Source organism: Pygocentrus nattereri, chromosome 6 (assembly GCF_015220715.1).
Source record: "Pygocentrus nattereri isolate fPygNat1 chromosome 6, fPygNat1.pri, whole genome shotgun sequence".
In the NCBI taxonomy this organism is placed as follows: Eukaryota; Metazoa; Chordata; class Actinopteri; order Characiformes; family Serrasalmidae; genus Pygocentrus; species Pygocentrus nattereri.
Window position 1 is genome coordinate 1,077,106 of NC_051216.1, and position 17,267 is coordinate 1,094,372.

The 17,267-nt window shown below is 44.7% G+C and overlaps 2 protein-coding genes across 7 annotated transcripts in view; both read left to right on the forward strand.

The window, feature by feature from the left end:
- The window catches only part of LOC119263639 (nectin-2-like), a 150,686-nt gene that overhangs the window by 131,358 nt on the left and 2,061 nt on the right, over positions 1-17,267 (forward strand). For 3 of the 6 annotated variants that reach the window (XM_037539634.1, XM_037539631.1, XM_037539635.1), the window contains exons 9-10: positions 15,318-15,392; positions 16,439-16,516. In XM_037539634.1, the coding sequence (XP_037395531.1) occupies positions 15,318-15,392; positions 16,439-16,516 (153 nt within the window). The remainder of the gene's footprint in view (positions 1-15,317; positions 15,393-16,438; positions 16,517-17,267) is intronic. The other 3 variants (XM_037539632.1, XM_037539636.1, XM_037539637.1) reach the window with 2 other exon arrangements.
- On the forward strand, positions 1,061-4,842 carry LOC108416148 (endonuclease domain-containing 1 protein-like). Its single transcript, XM_017689183.2, has 2 exons — positions 1,061-1,403; positions 3,935-4,842. The coding sequence occupies exons 1-2, from the start codon at positions 1,098-1,100 to the stop codon at positions 4,529-4,531; spliced, it is 903 nt and encodes a 300-aa protein (XP_017544672.2). The 5' UTR covers positions 1,061-1,097; the 3' UTR covers positions 4,532-4,842.

Genomic DNA, 17,267 nt, shown 5'->3' on the forward strand with positions numbered 1-17,267 from the left:
TATGTAGGTAAGGCCCTGAGGTGTAATGTTAGCCCTTTAAATGTTCGTGTACAAACTAATGGTAATGCAGTGACACAGCGAACATTATGTCTCTTTGCCAACCTGGGAAATTACTCTAACTTCATTATCGATCTCAGGTTCAAACAAGGATTTAAGGACAGAAGAGAGAACCATTGGGGCTGAGTGCTGCAGGCAGTTCTGCTCATTCTCAATGAGCTGCAGCTGTTTAATGGTCCAGTTAAGAGACCATTACAGTAGTCCACCCTGCTGGAGACAGAAGCATGGAGGAGCTTCTCAGGGTCTTGTTGGGGCACCAAACCTTTGGTTCTGGCTGTATATTTAAGATGATGTGCGGCTGATTTGCTGATTGCTTTGAAGTAGCAGGTGAAGGTAAGATCTGAGTGTTTTAAAATGCTGAGATTTCAGACTTGGTCTTCGGTTTTTAGATGCTGAGAGTTGAGCTGTTTACTAATATTAACTTTCTTCTCTTTGACAAACACAGTAATCTCTGTTTTGTTCCTATTTAACTGAAAGAAAATGTGCTCATTGAAATGGTCATTATTATTATTATTGTTATTATTATTATTATCAGTAGTAGTAGTTGTGTTCAATTACAAAGTGAATTAGATCATTTCTTTTATTCAAAGCATGGCACAACCTGTCCTCTGCTTTATTTCTTATACGAGTGGGTGATGACTGCAGTGAAACATCTTAAATTAAAAGCTTTGAACGATTAGACACAATATTGTGTGAGTGGCAGCTGAGATGCTCCACCTCCTATCAGTGTCTCCACCTCCCATCAGTGTCTCAGCCTCCCAGCAGTGTCTCCACCTCCCAGCAGTGTCTCCACCTCCCAGCAGTGTCTCCACCTCCCATCAGTGTCTCAGCCTCCTATCAGAGTCTCCACCTCCCAGCAGTGTCTCCACCTCCCAGCAGTGTCTCCACCTCCCATCAGTGTCTCAGCCTCCTATCAGAGTCTCCACCTCCCAGCAGTGTCTCCACCTCCCAGCAGTGTCTCCACCTCCTTGAGGAAGTTCTCTCTTTATCAGCCTCTGTTTTCTGCTCTGCTCAGACAGAACTCTCTGCTCTGCGTCAGGATGAAGCTCCTCACTCTGCTCCTGCTGCTGGGGGTCACCTCACTGACCGAGTCTGAGGTCGTGCAGTCTTTCAAAAGTAAATGCCCTCAGTTCTTCTTCTTAGGACACCTGCCATCAGCAAAACGTGTGGCCACTCCGACTGTTCTCCGTGGACGAAAATATAAGCAGATTTGTCAGCGTTGGAAAAACCAGTACAGATTCGCCACTCTCTACGACACCAAGAGCAGGATCCCCGTCTACTCTGCATACACGTACAACAGTAGCAATCAATTTCCACGAGACAAATACTGGAAGGTCGAACCTCAGGTGAGTAAACTGTGTGAACTCTAAAGGATGTATCCAACGCAATACTGACTCAAAAAACAACAACAACAATACAATGGAACATGGCCAAGTGGCCAGTCCATCACAGGTCTCTGACAGTGACCACTCCAGAAAACAGATCTTCAGTCCAAGCTTGTTTCTGCACGAAATTTCAGTCTTGCTTTCTTCACTTTTGTCAAAAAATCTATTAGTTTTCAAGGCAGGACATAAATAAAGATTTACTTGTAAAAGAAAAGACAGTAGGGAAGCTGGTAGCTCTTACTGGCTGCCAGAAAACTGAATATATGTTCTGAAAGCATTGAGAAAATTCATCAATGCAAAACTTGCAGTGCATGGGATGTGGTCATAACATATCATTGCACATTTATGGTCTGTTGGCTGCCAAGCTAAACGTTTTAAAGTTTTAAATCTTTTAAATCAGTCCAGATCTGAGTCATCTACCGTTGGCTTCAGGTGTTTGGTTACACAGAGCACATCTGGAATAATAGAAATGTTTTTTATTAACGATGGACGGCATCCAGTAGATGCAGGGATGTGGATGTAGCTAAAGCTATGCCCACACTGCCACACAAAGCCTGAGTTAGAAGAATGGGGTGGAAAGAGATTCCTTTAGGCCATGTGTCCGACTCCAGTCCTTGCGGGTCAAAACGCTGTGGACTTCAGCACACAGCCTCATTAAACACACCTGATGCAGCTCATCAGTTGATCAGCAAGACCTTCATGAACTGAATTCGGCCGGTAGATGAGGGTGAACGCTAATCTCCGTAGCACCCTGGTCCAGGAGGTCCCCAGTTCGACATGCCTGCTTTATGTCATTCAATTCTTTGAAGTCCTGGCTTCCTGCTAGGCCAACCACGGCCACCAGAGGGAGGAAAGACTGCTGACTGGCGTCAGCTGTTAGGCATCCTGCATGAAGAGAGCTCAAATGATCTTCTTCTTTGTTTGCCATTAGTTTCTGTGTTTCCATTACTTCTCCAGTGGTGAGCTGGTCTGGATCCTACCTCCAGCTCCATATTCTTAAGTTCTTTAGTTCTCTCCTTGCGTTATCAGTGCTCTGATAACCCCAACAATCATTACTGGTTTTCTACTTATGATGGGGAGGTGGCTTAGCCCATAGTTCTCTGGTTTCCCAATAGGGGGATGATTCTTTTTTTCCTTTGATTCCTATGTGGATAAAGGTAGCAACCAACTTAGAATTATCATTAAAATTTCTCCAAAAATGCATATATTGGCTTTAGATTATGGGGTAAAGACAAAGGGGTGTGCCTGAATTTAGCAGTTAATTTACTAAGACGGCAAAAAAGTCTCATAAACTGCCGTCATTGTTAAAGGAATTCTCTCAAACTGTCGAGATGAACGTAAATTTACACGTGGTTTTAAAAGGCAGAGGAAAATTGACAAAAAGACTGGCCTCAGCGAGATTCTCAAACTTTACATACTACACTGTATTTACTAAATGGATAACCCCACCCATTTTTCCTCAGTCCCCTCTCAGATGCATTGGGATGCATTTGTACATTTTAATTCAGTGAACACGGATAAACTGCTCGATTAGGATCATCTGACAGTTTCAGAACAAGTGGGCAGAATGCAAGCAGTTCTGCCTCAAACTGCACCAAACTCTCAGAATATCTAATGGCTTAGATCTGTTACTGAGGTCATTTGAGTCATTCAGTGTCTGTGATAAATAAATCAGTTTAATCTGTTCTGCTGTGCTGCCATTGTTCAGCCCTGCTCATGACTTCCTGTGAGGTGAATTGGGACATTGAGACTCTTCTGATGTAGAAATCTGTCAAACTAAAATGAGGCAAGCAGCCGTTTTCCTTTATTACATGCAGATCCTTAAAACCCCATTTTACATTTACATTTCCAGCGTTTAGCAGACGCTCTGATCCAGAGCGCCTTACAGGAAGAGCTTCGCCTCTCTAGAGAGAGTCTCTCTGCTAGTTACCAGTCGTTTAGAGAGAGAGACGGTCCTGAGCTCAGATACTGATAGAGACACAGTCACTGATACAGAGAGAGAAGGAGCAGAGCTGAACTCAGAACTCCAATGCCCAGTGCAATACAATAAAATATGATGTAGAAGTGCAGCTTATAATTCAGCGCTGATTTAAGAGCTGTGTAAAGAGACCGTCTTCAGTCTGTGCTTGAACACAGTGAGAGACTCTGCTGCTCGGACAGCCAGCGGGACTTCATTCCCCCACCTGGGCTCCAGGACAGAGAACATTCAGATACCTCAAGTTTCTCCAAGCATAAAATAAAGAGCATTAACTGACCGTTTACAATAGTCCTTCATTTCACTCTGCTAGCTGGACAGTAAGCATGCTAAAGGCTGATATATGAGACTTTGAATTGAAAGAGGGTGAATTTTCCTTTTCCTAGAACTAAAATCTTAAACAGAGATCTGAACGACAAACGATTCCTGGAAGAGTTTATTCAGGGTGAAGAACGTCTCCGCTATTCTAATATTTCTGATTAATGTTTTTATTTGTCCTTCTCTTCCTTCATGACAGCTGGATCTGCCATGGAATCGAGAGAACAGTAACATGGCATCAGAATCAGAAATGAATGCCAGTTTGACGTCCACGTTTGAACATCAGGCTCTGGTAAAAGACTACAGTGGAGACTGCTGTGGAAAGATCACCAGAGGCCATTTGTTTCCAAAGAGTTACGCTGCTGATAAGGACCAGGGAGATTCCACCTTCACGCTCACCAACATAGCACCACAAACACAGGAGTGCAACAATCAGTGGGCCGAGCAGGTGGAGGAACCGATGCTCAGTTATATAAAAACAAAGTGCACGCTAAGAGAAAGCTTCCCAGCCTACATCGTGACTGGAGTGGTCCCAGGAAATACATGGCTGGAAATAAAAAGAGGGAACAGAGCCATTAAACAGGGAGTTAACATTCCCACTCACTACTGGACTGCTTTCACTTGTGCTAACAGTACAGGAAAAGTTTCTCACGCCTACATCGCCCAGCAAAGCCACTGCAAGGATAATCGTCAGACCAAATTTAAAAAACTAGAGATGACTGTTGCTAAGCTGGAAGAGAAGCTCAAAGACCTGTATAATCAGTCATTCAGCGTGTTCAGGAATACAAAGATCTAAATCACAGTCTTCATTTTAATGTTCTGCTTCTGTGTCCACATCGCAGTGCAGTCATAGTTGTACATTTAAAATTTTAATCAGTAAAGATGATTTTGGCTAAATTTGCTTTGCTGTGATTATATAACGCCACAGTCAGGATGTTCAGAGAAGTGAAGATGGTGAGATGTTGGTGTTAGTGAAGGAAACTCTTTCAGGCCATGAAGAGAGAAGTGTTTAGAAGGACATGTAGCTGTTGTACGTTTATGTATTCCTGTGTTCCTGATAAATGAGTTCTTCTGCTGAGCTTCAATAAACGCTGCTGTGAAACTGGATGAGTCTCTGTTTTTTACAGTCACATGGAGAAGATCACAGCCTGTTTATGTACAAACAGCCCCTAATGGGTTTCAGTCAGGACTGTCCACCAGTGTTTCCTCAGAAATGTACGAGAACATGGCCTGATCCTCTCGCCTTTGGACACTGAAAACTCAGTTCAGAATGTATTTGTGTAACACTGCAGTCTCAGTGGAGCAGGAGTGACACATCAGAGGATCCACTGTGGGCAAACTGGTCTGGACAGGTGAACAGGTACACCTGTTGAAGGTTATCATCAAACAAGAGTGGCAGTTAGATATTCTGCAGATTCATAAAAGTGACTGACCACTAATGTAACTGTAATGAGACACTATGGAGTGGAAAGTTGAAGGTTCCAGGGTGTAAAGTGTACTCAGAATTCCTGTTGAAGTACTGCTACTGTTATAATTACAAGTAATAGAGAAGAAAAAGTACTCAGGTAAGAGTGAATAAGTAGTTCAGTTACCTGAGTAACTGAGATGGATATCTGCAGCCTATTACATGGGAAAAGCCCTGAGCCCTGAGGCTGTTCACAGTACACTCTGGCTCTGCCACTGCACATGTACACATCTCTCTGTAATGTGTGTGAGGAGCAGGCTAATCTACGCGTTAATCTACGCGCATTTCATTGTTAGATGATTATATCAGACTTCCCAGTTTATCTGTGCTCAGTAAAGCAGTTTAATATCCCTGAAAGGCTTAGCTGAGTTTATTACTGTTCAAGTCTACATTTAACTTGATTAATAACAGTCCTGCTGCCTGTCAGCAATCCCCCTTCTGGCCACCAGAGGGTACCTCTCCTGCGTTTTAACACTGTCACCATGACAACCCTAATGACTGCCACCTGACCCTCATCTCCACCCTAATCTGCTGGGCTATAAAAACCCCTCAGTTGCTCAGTCTTGGGAAGTTCTGCCAGGTCCTCAGTGTCTGCCTGACTGGTTTTCGCTCGTGCTGTTTTGGACACTTTCCCTGGTTCTTTTCCTGTCCTCAACTTTGCCCCCTGGGTTTCCCTGTTTTAATAGACCACTTTAAACTTGCAGGTGGCTCCTTCTCAAGTTTCTGAGAATCAGCTGTTACACTGCCCAACAGCTCCCTGAACGTTGGGTCTAAAGTCTCTGATGATGCAGAATTGCATGAAGTATTATGAGTTGAGGTGAGATTGAGGATCACATGTGTTTGTAAGCAGGTGAGAGTTCAGAAGCTCTGTTACTCTGATACTTAAGAAGCCTGAATTGGACCCGACTTCTCTTTCTAATTACAGACCCGTCTCACACCTTCCATTTTTAGCTAAAGTAATGGAAGTAATTGCTTCCCAACTCCAGACGTTTCTGAGTGATAATGCCGTCTATGAGCCATTCCAGTCTGGTTTCCGTACTCACCACAGCACTGAGACGGCTCTTCTGCCAGTCGTTAATGATCTTCTCCAGTCTGCTGATGGTGGTTCACTCTGTATTCTCCTTCTCCTCGACTTAAGTGCAGCTTTTGATACTGTTAATCATGATGTTCTCATTTCTCGTGTTTTCTCTATTGGCATCACTGACACAGCCTTACAGTGGTTCAGGTCATATCTTACAGACAGACACCAGTTTATTACATTAGGCCCACAGACATCCTCCTCCTCTCCTGTTAGATGTGGTGTCCCTCAGGGCTCAGTTCTTGGACCCCTACTTTTCCTAATTTACATTTCACCCCTTGGCCAGATCATTCGTAGCCATGGCCTAAACTTCCATTGTTCTGCTGATGATATTCAGTTATATCTCAGTACACTCACACCTTCAGATTCCCCTGCCAGTACAATAATTCACTGTATTTCTGATTTAAAGCTCTGGATGCATAATAACTTTCTCATGCTGAACACTGATAAAACTGAAGTCTTACTGGTCGGCCCTAAACCTCTACTATCAAAGTCATCCGATTTTTCAGTTAGTATTGATGGCCTGCTCGTTAAGCCTGCACCTGTCATTAGAAATCTTGGTGTTTTACTCGACTCATCACTCAATTTTGATCTGCACATCAAATTCCTCACCAAGACTGCATTCTTTCATTTACGTGACATTGCTCGTCTCCGACCGTTCCTGTCTGATAAAGATGCCGAAACTCATTGTGTCCTGCATTGACTACTGTAACTCCCTCTTTGTTGGTCTCCCTGTAAAGTCTATCCAAAAGCTACAGGACATTCAGAGCTCTGCAGCTGGAGTTCTCACCCACTCAGCGTTCAGCTCATATCACCCCCGTTCTCTCTCAGCTATGCCGGCTGCCGGTTCCGTCCCGAATAAAGTTTAAAATCTTACTACTCACTTTCAAAGCCCTGCATAACCTGCTCCCCCCTCCCTCAGAGAACTGCTGACCTCTTACACTCCCTCTCGCTCTCTCAGATCTTCTAGCAGTAACTTACTTGCTGCCCCAGCACCAGACTTTCCACCTTGGGAGGGAGGTCCTTCAGTGCCACGGCCCCCAAACTCTGGAATTCTCTTCCTCAATCCCTCAGGGAGGCTCTTCTCTTTCCTCTTTTAAATCTGACTTAAAGATTTTTCTGTTTAATGCACATTTTTCTTCCTCCTCCACTGCTTAGTGTTTTTTTTGCCCATGCTCTATGAAGTGACCTTTGTGAAAGGTGCTATATAAATGTAATTTAATATTATTATTATTATTATTACTATTATTATTATTAAACCTTGTTTAAAATCACCTGCAGATCTGAAGGTTACAGTGTCAGATACAGATGGAGGAGTAAAGAAGCTGACCTGCAGCTCCACCTGCACTCTGCCCAACACCACCACCTACATCTGGTACAGGAACGGACAGCCTGTATCTGACCAGAACAGAAACGAACTGGAGCTGAGAGACAGAACTGTGGATGCTGGCAGCTACTCCTGCGCTGTGAAAGGATACGAGGAGCTCGGCTCTCCTGCCGTCTGTAAGACCTCACTTTAATCTGCCCTCAGAACAGAACAGAACCTCCAGAACATCCTGCACTCGCTCGATCATCTCACTGGCAGCTTCCACTGGATTACAGTGAACTCATGTTCAGTCACTCTGAGAGACGCTGATTATACAGTTCTAATATAATTCAGTTTGTGGTTTTGATTGTTTAATTTTTTATGCATAATGTTTTTATCTATAATTCATTTATTGTATTTCAGGTGTTTTTGATAAAGTCCTGCAGGTGAAAGTGGAAGGTCCTGCAGTCACAGCGTCAGAGGGACAGACAGTAACACTGACCTGCAGCTCCACCTGCACTCTGCCCAACAACCCCACCTACATCTGGTACAGGAACGGACAGCCTGTATCTGAGTGTGAATCTGCCTCCTGCCCTGTAGCTGTGGTCAGTGAAGCGGTCAGCTACAGCTGTGCTGTTAGAGGCAGTCGTCTCCACTCTCCTCCAGTGTGTGAGTGCAGATTATCACGTGTATTAATAATCTGTTCAGTAATCTAAAGCAGTGTTTGGGGTGTTTTTCCTTCTCCAGCACATCTGACTCAACGTATTTACTATTAACCAGTGGAACCACTGGTCAGGAATGATTTATCAGAGCAGAGCTCAGAGACGCTGCCTCCATTATGGGCAGTGGAACGCCACCCTTTTCATTACAGTGAGCAAAAAATAAGAAATAATCGTGTTGAAATAAGTCACAATGTTTTCTCCTAAACACTGAGGCCTTTGATCAGTGAAACCGGAGGGGCGGTCCAGTTTACAGCTGTAGGATCTGTGGCCGTGATCTCCGTCCATGTCACTGGGCGCCGGTTACAGAACCCTTTATACTCCTAACTCCTCCATCAGATTCAGTGCTCTGCCCTCAGCCAGTCAGCAGTGCAGAGAAACACTGGCTCAGGACGCTTAAGGAAACGGTCTTGACCAGTCTAGTCAGTGCTGACAGGCCAAATTTACACGTTGGTTTAAGAACAACTGGCCTCGTTTTTTCCTATCAGAAGGTTCTGGTGCCAGATTTAGCAGAACCAGCTAATATAACAGCTGCTGATGCAGCTGAGGGACTGATGTTTAATCTATTGGAGAAAATTCATGCTGGAAGATTAATTGATAAGCAGATTAAATCAAGTGTAAATGGGACAGAGGCCAGTGCTGGTCAGTAACACTGAAGGGATTTTATATGCTGTAGTATTTTAATCTGGTTTATTTCTGCTGTGAGTATTTGTGATTTTGGTTGTTGTGAACTTTGAACTCTTTAGCTAAAGGTCTGTATATGTTGGTGTGATTTGCTACAATCCCTTTTCTCTTGTGTTGGTCTCTTATTTAGTGTAAGGTGTTGAATGCTGTGCTGATTGAACAGGCTGGTTGTGATGGAGCTCAGTAGGTCTTGTGCTGTTTATCTCCAAGCAGATGAGGTGATGCTGGTCATATGGGCTGTGCAGCCGTTTAGTCATGGGTGGTTTTATCATGTTCTCCGTGCTGCCTGTCTGTCATTTTAAATGTGTAACAACTACAAAACATGCATATTAATACATTTGGGGCTCCAGTTTTAGATGTAAATCACTTCATGGACCAGCTTGTACCTCACACTCACCTAAGCTGATCAGGTTGAAGGTTCTCCACAAGAGGGAGTAAATAGCACTGAAGTAGAATAGAGGAACCTGCATGAATAAGAGTTTTAGAACCGAGTCGAGTGATGGTGTGAGGAAGGTCCTAATCCAGGTTGTGAAGGATCGCAGGTATTAAAGCAGTAGAGGTGATGTGGAAGAGTGGAACTGACACAGTGTGGGTAGAACAAGGCAGCAGAGTGCAGGTATGAGACTGGGCCTCTGATTTAGACTGGAATAACAGAACCGCCCCAGCGGAAAAACCACACCAGCCACGTTACCACTGTTAGGCCGCGGCAGGCCTGGACTCACCCAAATCGATTGCAGACCTACCCAATCAAATGAGCATAGAATGTTTATTAAGCTGCATTAAAGATGAAATTTGTTTGGTTTTCTGTGAGTCCTGCCTTTGAAAGACAAAGATCTGAAAAAGCCAAAATGAATTAAATTTTTTTGTCATTGTTGGTTTTTGGTGAATTTGGTCCTTACAAAGCTCTTTTACAGTAAAAGCTATAAAGGACATTTAAAAATTAAATGTCTAGTTAAGTTTTTAAGTTTAAGTGAAACTTATTCATCCCAACAGGGAAATTTCACCTCCGCATTTAACCCATCCATGAAGTGATACACCACATACACACTAGTGAATAAACACACACTAGGGGACAGTGAGCACACTTGCCCGGAGTGGTGGGCAGCCCTATCCACGGCACCTGGGGAGCAGTTGGGGGTTAGGTGTCTTGCTCAGTGACACCTCAGACTTGCACTGCTATAAATGGTTCAGGAACATATTTCATGCCTGCTGAGGCAGTACGCTTTAGCCTAAGATGTCTGATGGTTTGATGAAGTCTTATTATTGTTTATTTATCACTGCCGAGCAGAAGCCTTGGAATATGTAGGGTGACTGCACTGCTGTCAGGAACAAGCTGTATCCTGATGTTGAGACGTTGTGGGACATGAACTGGCCCTTTTTAACAGGCCTGCCTGAAAATGTATTTCTGTCTATGCTGCCGTGTTAATAAACGTAATAATTATAAATTCAGCAGCTTTTCAAACACCAAACAACTTAATAAAGAATAACAGTGATCCTGCTTCATTGTAGAACAGCTTGATTTATACACGCAACACCTGAATGTTCATCACCTTTCCATTCAGACTCCCCTAAGACCACCAGAGCGGTCATTCTTCCCTCTGGACAGATAATGGAGGGATATTCAGTGACTCTGACCTGCAGCAGTGATGCAAACCCTCCTGTTCTCTCCTACTCCTGGTTTAATCAGAGCTCAGACGTAGAGCTGGGAACAGGACAGAGTTACAACATCACCAGCATCAGCTCCCAGCACAGCGGACTCTACTACTGCACCGCTCAGAACCAGCTCGGACAGAGCCGCTCTGGACCCTCCCGTCTGGATGTGTTATGTAAGAGCAGTTTGTTCTGTATGATGTTTTTCTCTGAGTGTAAGAAGCTCAGTAACTAGTCGAGTCTCTGTCTCGTTCAGACTCTCCCAGACCTCCATCTGTATCTGAGACTGAGGTTAACGGCTCCGTCACGCTGGTCTGTGTCAGCGACTCCAACCCTGCCAGCTCTTACACCTGGTTCAGGAAGACAGGAGGGAACATCACACAGTTTGGAGAAGGAGCCAGTTTAACTTTAGCTGCAGGAGCAGATGGAGTTTTCTACTGTACAGCAGAGAATCCATACGGATCATCCACCTCATCAGAATGGACTCTTACATCAGGTGTGTTATGGGATGTTATGCTGCCTTTTTAGCAGACTATTAGTCAGAAATCAGGCCTTTTGTGTTTTTCCTCAGGGCAGTGCAGGACAGGTCGGTAGCATCTGCTACAGATTTTCTGCAGGAACAGCAATCGCATCACTTTGGGAGTGGGCGGGGCAAAACAGCTGTAGCCTGACCAGGCGGGGCTTAATTGCTGTAGGCCTAAGGGGCGGGGCTATATTACTGTAGACTGAATGGGTGGAGTTAAACTGCTGTAGAGTACTTTATTCTAAAAGGGTTTATCTGTATAAATGTTCTAAAAGGTTCTTTATCTCTGTTCAGCTGGGCTGTGGAAGCAGTTTGCTGTGTGGGGAACCGTTGGAGTCGGTTCTGCTCTGGTTCTGTCTCTTATTACTGCTGCTGTCTGTCTTCAGTGAGTGAGCTGGTTATTACTATGAAATGCAGTTTTAATCAGGAGCTCAATTTTATCCTCAAATGGAAACTCCTAAAACAGCCTGTCTGTGTTTAATCTGTGTGTTTAGGAGGAAGAGAGGAGCAGAGGGAGGAGCAGATGTTCAGGTACTGAGAATCAACCCAAACAAAACACATTAGATTAGAGCTTCCAACAGGTTAACACAACCTTTCCTTTCCAATTTGATGTGCAGGACTTTGTCTGTCATTCCCACAATGCTGTTCACCTGCAGCTCGCAGCAGTTTTAGGTTTGATGCGTCTTCAAATAAGCGTTTCATTATAGAAGAACCTTCAGTCTGAAGGACAGAACTGAAGCGCTACACACAGTAAATATGGTTTGAAAGAAAAGAGGCAAAACATGTTGAAACAGTGAGGAATGTAGTTTGTACACAGACTCCTATCTGAAGCCGTCACACCTGCCAGGTGTTTAGTAGGTTTACATTTGTACAGTGTAATGCCTGCAGCTCAGCCTGCTGGAAAAAACAGCTGAGACCAACAGGACATCTTTGCTCCCATCCTCCTCTGGACCACACCGGATAGCAAACAGCATTAGTATAAAGTATTATAGTTCACAACGAGGGAAAACAGCTGGAGCCCCGGTTAATTAGATAGACTGAGTTTGTGCAGCAGCAGCAGGAGGGTCAGTTCATGAGGGTCAGTTCATGATGGTGAGGTGCAGATCAGCCTGAGTCCCGAACAGAGGTCGGGAGATGATCCCACAATTTTGGGGATACGTAGGAAAAAGCTTGAGCCCCTGCTGTGGTTTTTCTAATCTGAGGAACCGTCAGCGAGTCGTTATTTTGGGTTCATATGACTGAATGAATTCACTACGATACTGCAGGGCCATTTAATGATTCACACTTTATCAGAAGGATTTTATACTCTACACCAAATTTAACAGGCAGACGGTGTGAGGATGACAGGATTGGGGATATATGGTCAAAGTTTTTTGCAGCTGCACTCTGGACCAGTTGGAGCTTATTTAATAAGGTGTTGGAGCTTCCAGCTAAAATGGTGTTACAGGAGTCCAGCCTGGAGGTTCTAAAGGCACCAGCTTTTCCACATCATTTAGGGCTAGAGTATTGTCTACTGGACACTCAAGACTCGACCCAGATCAATCAAACTGTTGTTCGCCTTGTGGGCGTCACTAAATCATGAGCAGAGAGCCACCCAGTAGCAGAAGTTCAGCCCTGCACGTTTAAGCCCTCGCCCTGAAAAACGGACCACTTCACTCTGCTCAGCCGCTCTCCGAATTGGAGAGACCCAAGTGCAGAAAGGAGAAGAAACTGTCTGCTGGTCATTTTAGAGATTTAATGACATTTCCAGATCATGTTGGAGAACTCAGGCTTTTATCTGACGATGGGTAGATCAGACGGATCATGTCTGATACTGAACGCTCAGCACTAACGTTATATCCATAACCTGTAACCATCTAACTGCTGGACTCTGCTCCCGTTATTAGTCAGCGGTCAGATTAGCGGACACAGTGGAGGAATTTCTGTGGTCCTCATTGTGTTTTAATTGTAATTAGACCACTGGTTAAAAAAGAGAACCTCGATCCCTGTGAACTATCAAACTATAGACCCATCTCGAATCTCCCCTTTATATCTAAGATCCTGGAAAAAGTGGTAGTAAAACAATTCAGCTCCTATTTTCATAGGAATCATCTACATTAAAAATTCCAGTCTGGTTTTAGGCCACATCACAGCACAGAAACAGCACTAGTAAAAACTGTGAATGATCTTTTTATTTTTCTCTGACAAAGGAAATGTGTCTCTGCTAGTCCTCCTTGATCTTAGTGCAGCATTTGAGACAGTAGACCACTCTATCCTACTAGATAGACTAGAAAACCCTGTAGAGGTAACAGGAACAGCTCTTTCCTGGTTCAGGTCCTACCTCACTGATCGCTATCAGTTCATTAATGTAAAGGGTGAATCATCTGTCCTTGTAAAAGTAAAGTATGGTGTTCCACAAGGCTCTGTTTTAGGGCCTATATTATTCACAATATATGTGCTACCATTAGGCACCATTGTCAGTAAACACCTTATATATATCAAGCAAACCAGATGACAACATTGAGGACTGTGTAAAAGACATAAAAGACTGGATGTCTAGTAACTTTCTGCTACTTAACTCTGATGAAACAGAGGTCCTGCTTCTTGGTCCAAAAGCAGCTAGAAACAAACTGTCTAACTCAACACTTAAACTTAACAACCTCTCAGCTGCTTCAAGCTCATCTGTTAAAAGTCTTGGTGTCGTGATGGACGCTGATCTGTCCTTCAACGCACATATATCTAATATCACTAGAACAGCCGTCCTGCATCTCCACAATATCGCTAAATTAAGAAATGCATGATCTCTACAGGAAGCAGAAAAGCTAGTTCATGCATTCATTACTTCAAGGCTGGACACTGTAATGTCCTGCTCTCTGGACGTCCCAGCAAAAGCCTCAACAAGCTTCAGCTGGTCCAGAACGCTGCAGCCGGAGTCTCACAGGAACCAGAAAGTTCGACCATATCAGCCCAGTTTTATCAGCCCTGCACTGGTTACCAGTTAAACTTCACACTGATTATAAAATCCTATTACTGACCTATAAAGCTCTAAACGGACTCGCCCCTCAGTACCTGAGTACCTCCCACTGTGAACCATCACGCCTACTTAGATCACAAGGCGCTGCTCACTACTGGAACCTAGAACTAATAAAGCTCCATCAGGGGGCGGAGCTTCTCATACAGAGCCCCCCAGCTCTGGAATAACCTTCCTGTTAATGTTCGGGCCTCAGCCTCAGCCTCAGTCTTTAAGTCTAGGCTAAAACTCACTTGTTTAGTGGAGCCTTTGGTGATTAGTCTCCCTGTCAGGTCTGGACCTGCTGGAGTCTCTGCTGCTCTGTTATACTGTAATCTGTGGTCAGGCACTCTGTACAGAACTGACTCTGTGGTCAGCCACTCTCTACAGAACTGACACTGTGGTCAGCCACTCTTTACAGAACTGACCGCGTCTTTCTTTCCTTTCTCTGCCGAGTTGATCAGCTGCCCATCCTGTGCATCTGATGCTGCTGCCTCTTCTGCCTTGATCGGGCGCCACTGCTCACCAGCCTTCTGGACCGGCTTGACCACCACAGAGCTTCTTGCATTACAACGCTGTGCAGTCCTCACCCTCAGATGCTCCTCACCCTCAGATGCTCCTCACCCTCAGATGCTGCTGCACAATCATAAACTAATCAAGTTAATCGCTGCTTCTCTTTTCCCACTTTGTACTATAAACTTTATACTAATAATGTTTGCTATCCGGTGTGGACCGTAGGAGGATGGGTTCCCCTTCTGAGTCTTGGTTCCTCTCAAGGTTTCTTCCTTTTTAGGGAGTTTTTTCCGTGCCCCTGTCGCCGCTGGCGACGCTCATTGGGGCTCCGACCTGGATTTTCTTTTCTTTTCTTTCTGTAATACTGATTACTAACTCTGAGTGGCACTCTGACAGATCAGCTGTGCCAAATGTAGTCCCACCCAACTCAAATCAAACAGAGACAAAAGGCAAAAATGTAATTTTAAAGAAATTTTTTCTCTGACAGTTCAGAATAAAAATATCACAAACTATAGATCATAAAAGAAAATCCTGAAAATGAGCAGACAGGGGCTTTAACGTTTCAGCACCCTCAGCTTAAACACTGTACCTGTGTGAGAATCTCTGACTGGTCCTGAATAGAAACTGAAGCTGTTTCTCCTCGTCTCTCTGAAAGGCTCCGAAGTGTGGAGACGACACGTACTCGGCTCTGAACCCCAACACCAGGTCCTCCGACTACGACACTCTGACTGTGAGTCTGCTGTGTGTGTGTGTGTGTGTGTGTCTGTCTCTGTGTGTGTCTGTGTGTGTGTCTGTCTCTGTGTGTGTGTCTGTCTCTGTGTGTGTCTGTGTGTGTGTGTGTGTCTGTCTCTGTGTGTGTGTGTGTGTGTGTGTGTGTGTCTGTCTCTGTGTGTGTGTGTGTGTGTGTGTGTGTGTGTGTGTCTCTCTCTCTGTGTGTGTGTGTGTGTGTGTGTGTGTGTGTGTGTGTGCAGCACCATGCCATTGTCTGTGTGGCTCCCGGGAGTGCCAGTCTTCAGGTCATTTACGTCGTCTCCTGCATCCACACTGGCTACTCCAGGACTCCGACTGCAGGAATGGTGACATCTGTGCACCATGAAGCTCCTGGACTCACCATTTCTCTCTCCAGCACCGACTCCAGGGCCTCAGTCACATTGTGTGGGTGGGCCAGCTGTGTGTGGATGAGCAGCCCAGTTGGAGACTGTGTGTAGTGGAACTGGTCTTGGGTAGATTTGCTCTGTACAGGAGACGGCGTGGGATCGTGAGCCCATATAACTGAGGTTCCTTAATGGTTCCCCTGCCTGTCTTCACCGGTTTCACTGTTTAGACCGAAGGAATTTGGGCCGCATCACTGCCCAGAACATCAGACCACTCTTGCTACTTGGCGTCCAGTTCAAATTTAGCATGGAAAGCCTCCCAATCTGCTTTAGCGGAGTATTTTGGAGTCTTAACGGTTTCTGTTAAACGCTGCCTGTGGGCTTGATTTGTTTACATCTGCGCCCTGATGTGTACATGGCAGCTGAACTGAACATCAGCAGAATTCTTCAGCTTGTTTTCTTTCTCAGATTATGTCTCCCTCACAGCTCAGGGACACCCACCCACAACCCAGGGTGTCTCCCAGCCCCGCCCTCCCCAATAAGAGTCTCCGTAAAAATTATTAATAAATTAACAAAATGTAAAAATATTAACAAAAGTTAACAAATGCCAAGAAAACCCAAGCTGAGGTTAACATGACCCAAACCCTTATTAAACACGCTGCAATATTCTGGTGTTTTACAGCAGGTTAGAGACTCTGCCAGCGACACGTACTCAGCTCTGAACTCCACCACCAGGTCCTCCGACTACGACACTCTCACAGTAAGTCTGGTGTGTGTGAACATTACTGTGGTTATTAGTGTGTTTAGATTGATCATCATTTCACAGCACGTCACACGTCAGGACTCAGTGTAGTGTCAAACCTTGGAGACGCACTCCAGCAGCAAATGCAGCACGACATGAGTAATATTTAATATTCATAACAGGAGCAAAGGCCACCACCCGCAGAGATGAAGAGAGCGGCAGTTGGTTCTCTTGGTCTAGAACAGCAGGAGAGAACATATTTCAGCGTGCAGGAGCCTGTTCTGTACGGGTTGGAGCCTGTGGAGTTTAGGAGGAAGTTCAGCTGCTAATGGATCAAATCATCAACTCCGTAGTTTAGTTTCTGCTGTGAAACAGGTGTGAATTTAAAAAGATCTGCCAGTTGTGAGTCGTTACATTGTTTAATGCAGCACCTTCAGAAATCCCTTTGAAGTAGCCTTATAATGTCAGATTAGCCTGGTACTAATTTCTGCTGGCTTCACTGTGGAGATTTGTGGAATTACATCTGATGCCAAGTCTAAATCACTGATATGTGAAGCTTGAAACAGGCCGAAAATACCACGGATACTTTTTCACTGTTTTCTTATTGAGCTTTGTTCTCAAATATACATGTTGTTGAGCTGCTGCCTCTAATTTTCAAATGCATCCAATCCTGCCTCCAGTCGGAATCGGAGCCGACGTTTTAAAGAACTCCTGCCTCCAGTCGGCATCGGAGCCGACGTTTTCAAGAACTCCTGCCTCCAGTCGGCAT

Bases quoted from the DNA above. Each gene is read 5' to 3' on its own strand.
- LOC108416148 (XM_017689183.2), top strand. From the start codon at position 1,098: ATGAAGCTCCTCACTCTGCTCCTGCTGCTGGGGGTCACCTCACTGACC. The intron at 1,404-3,934 runs GTGAGTAAACTG...CCTTCATGACAG, and splicing joins ACTGGAAGGTCGAACCTCAG to CTGGATCTGCCATGGAATCG.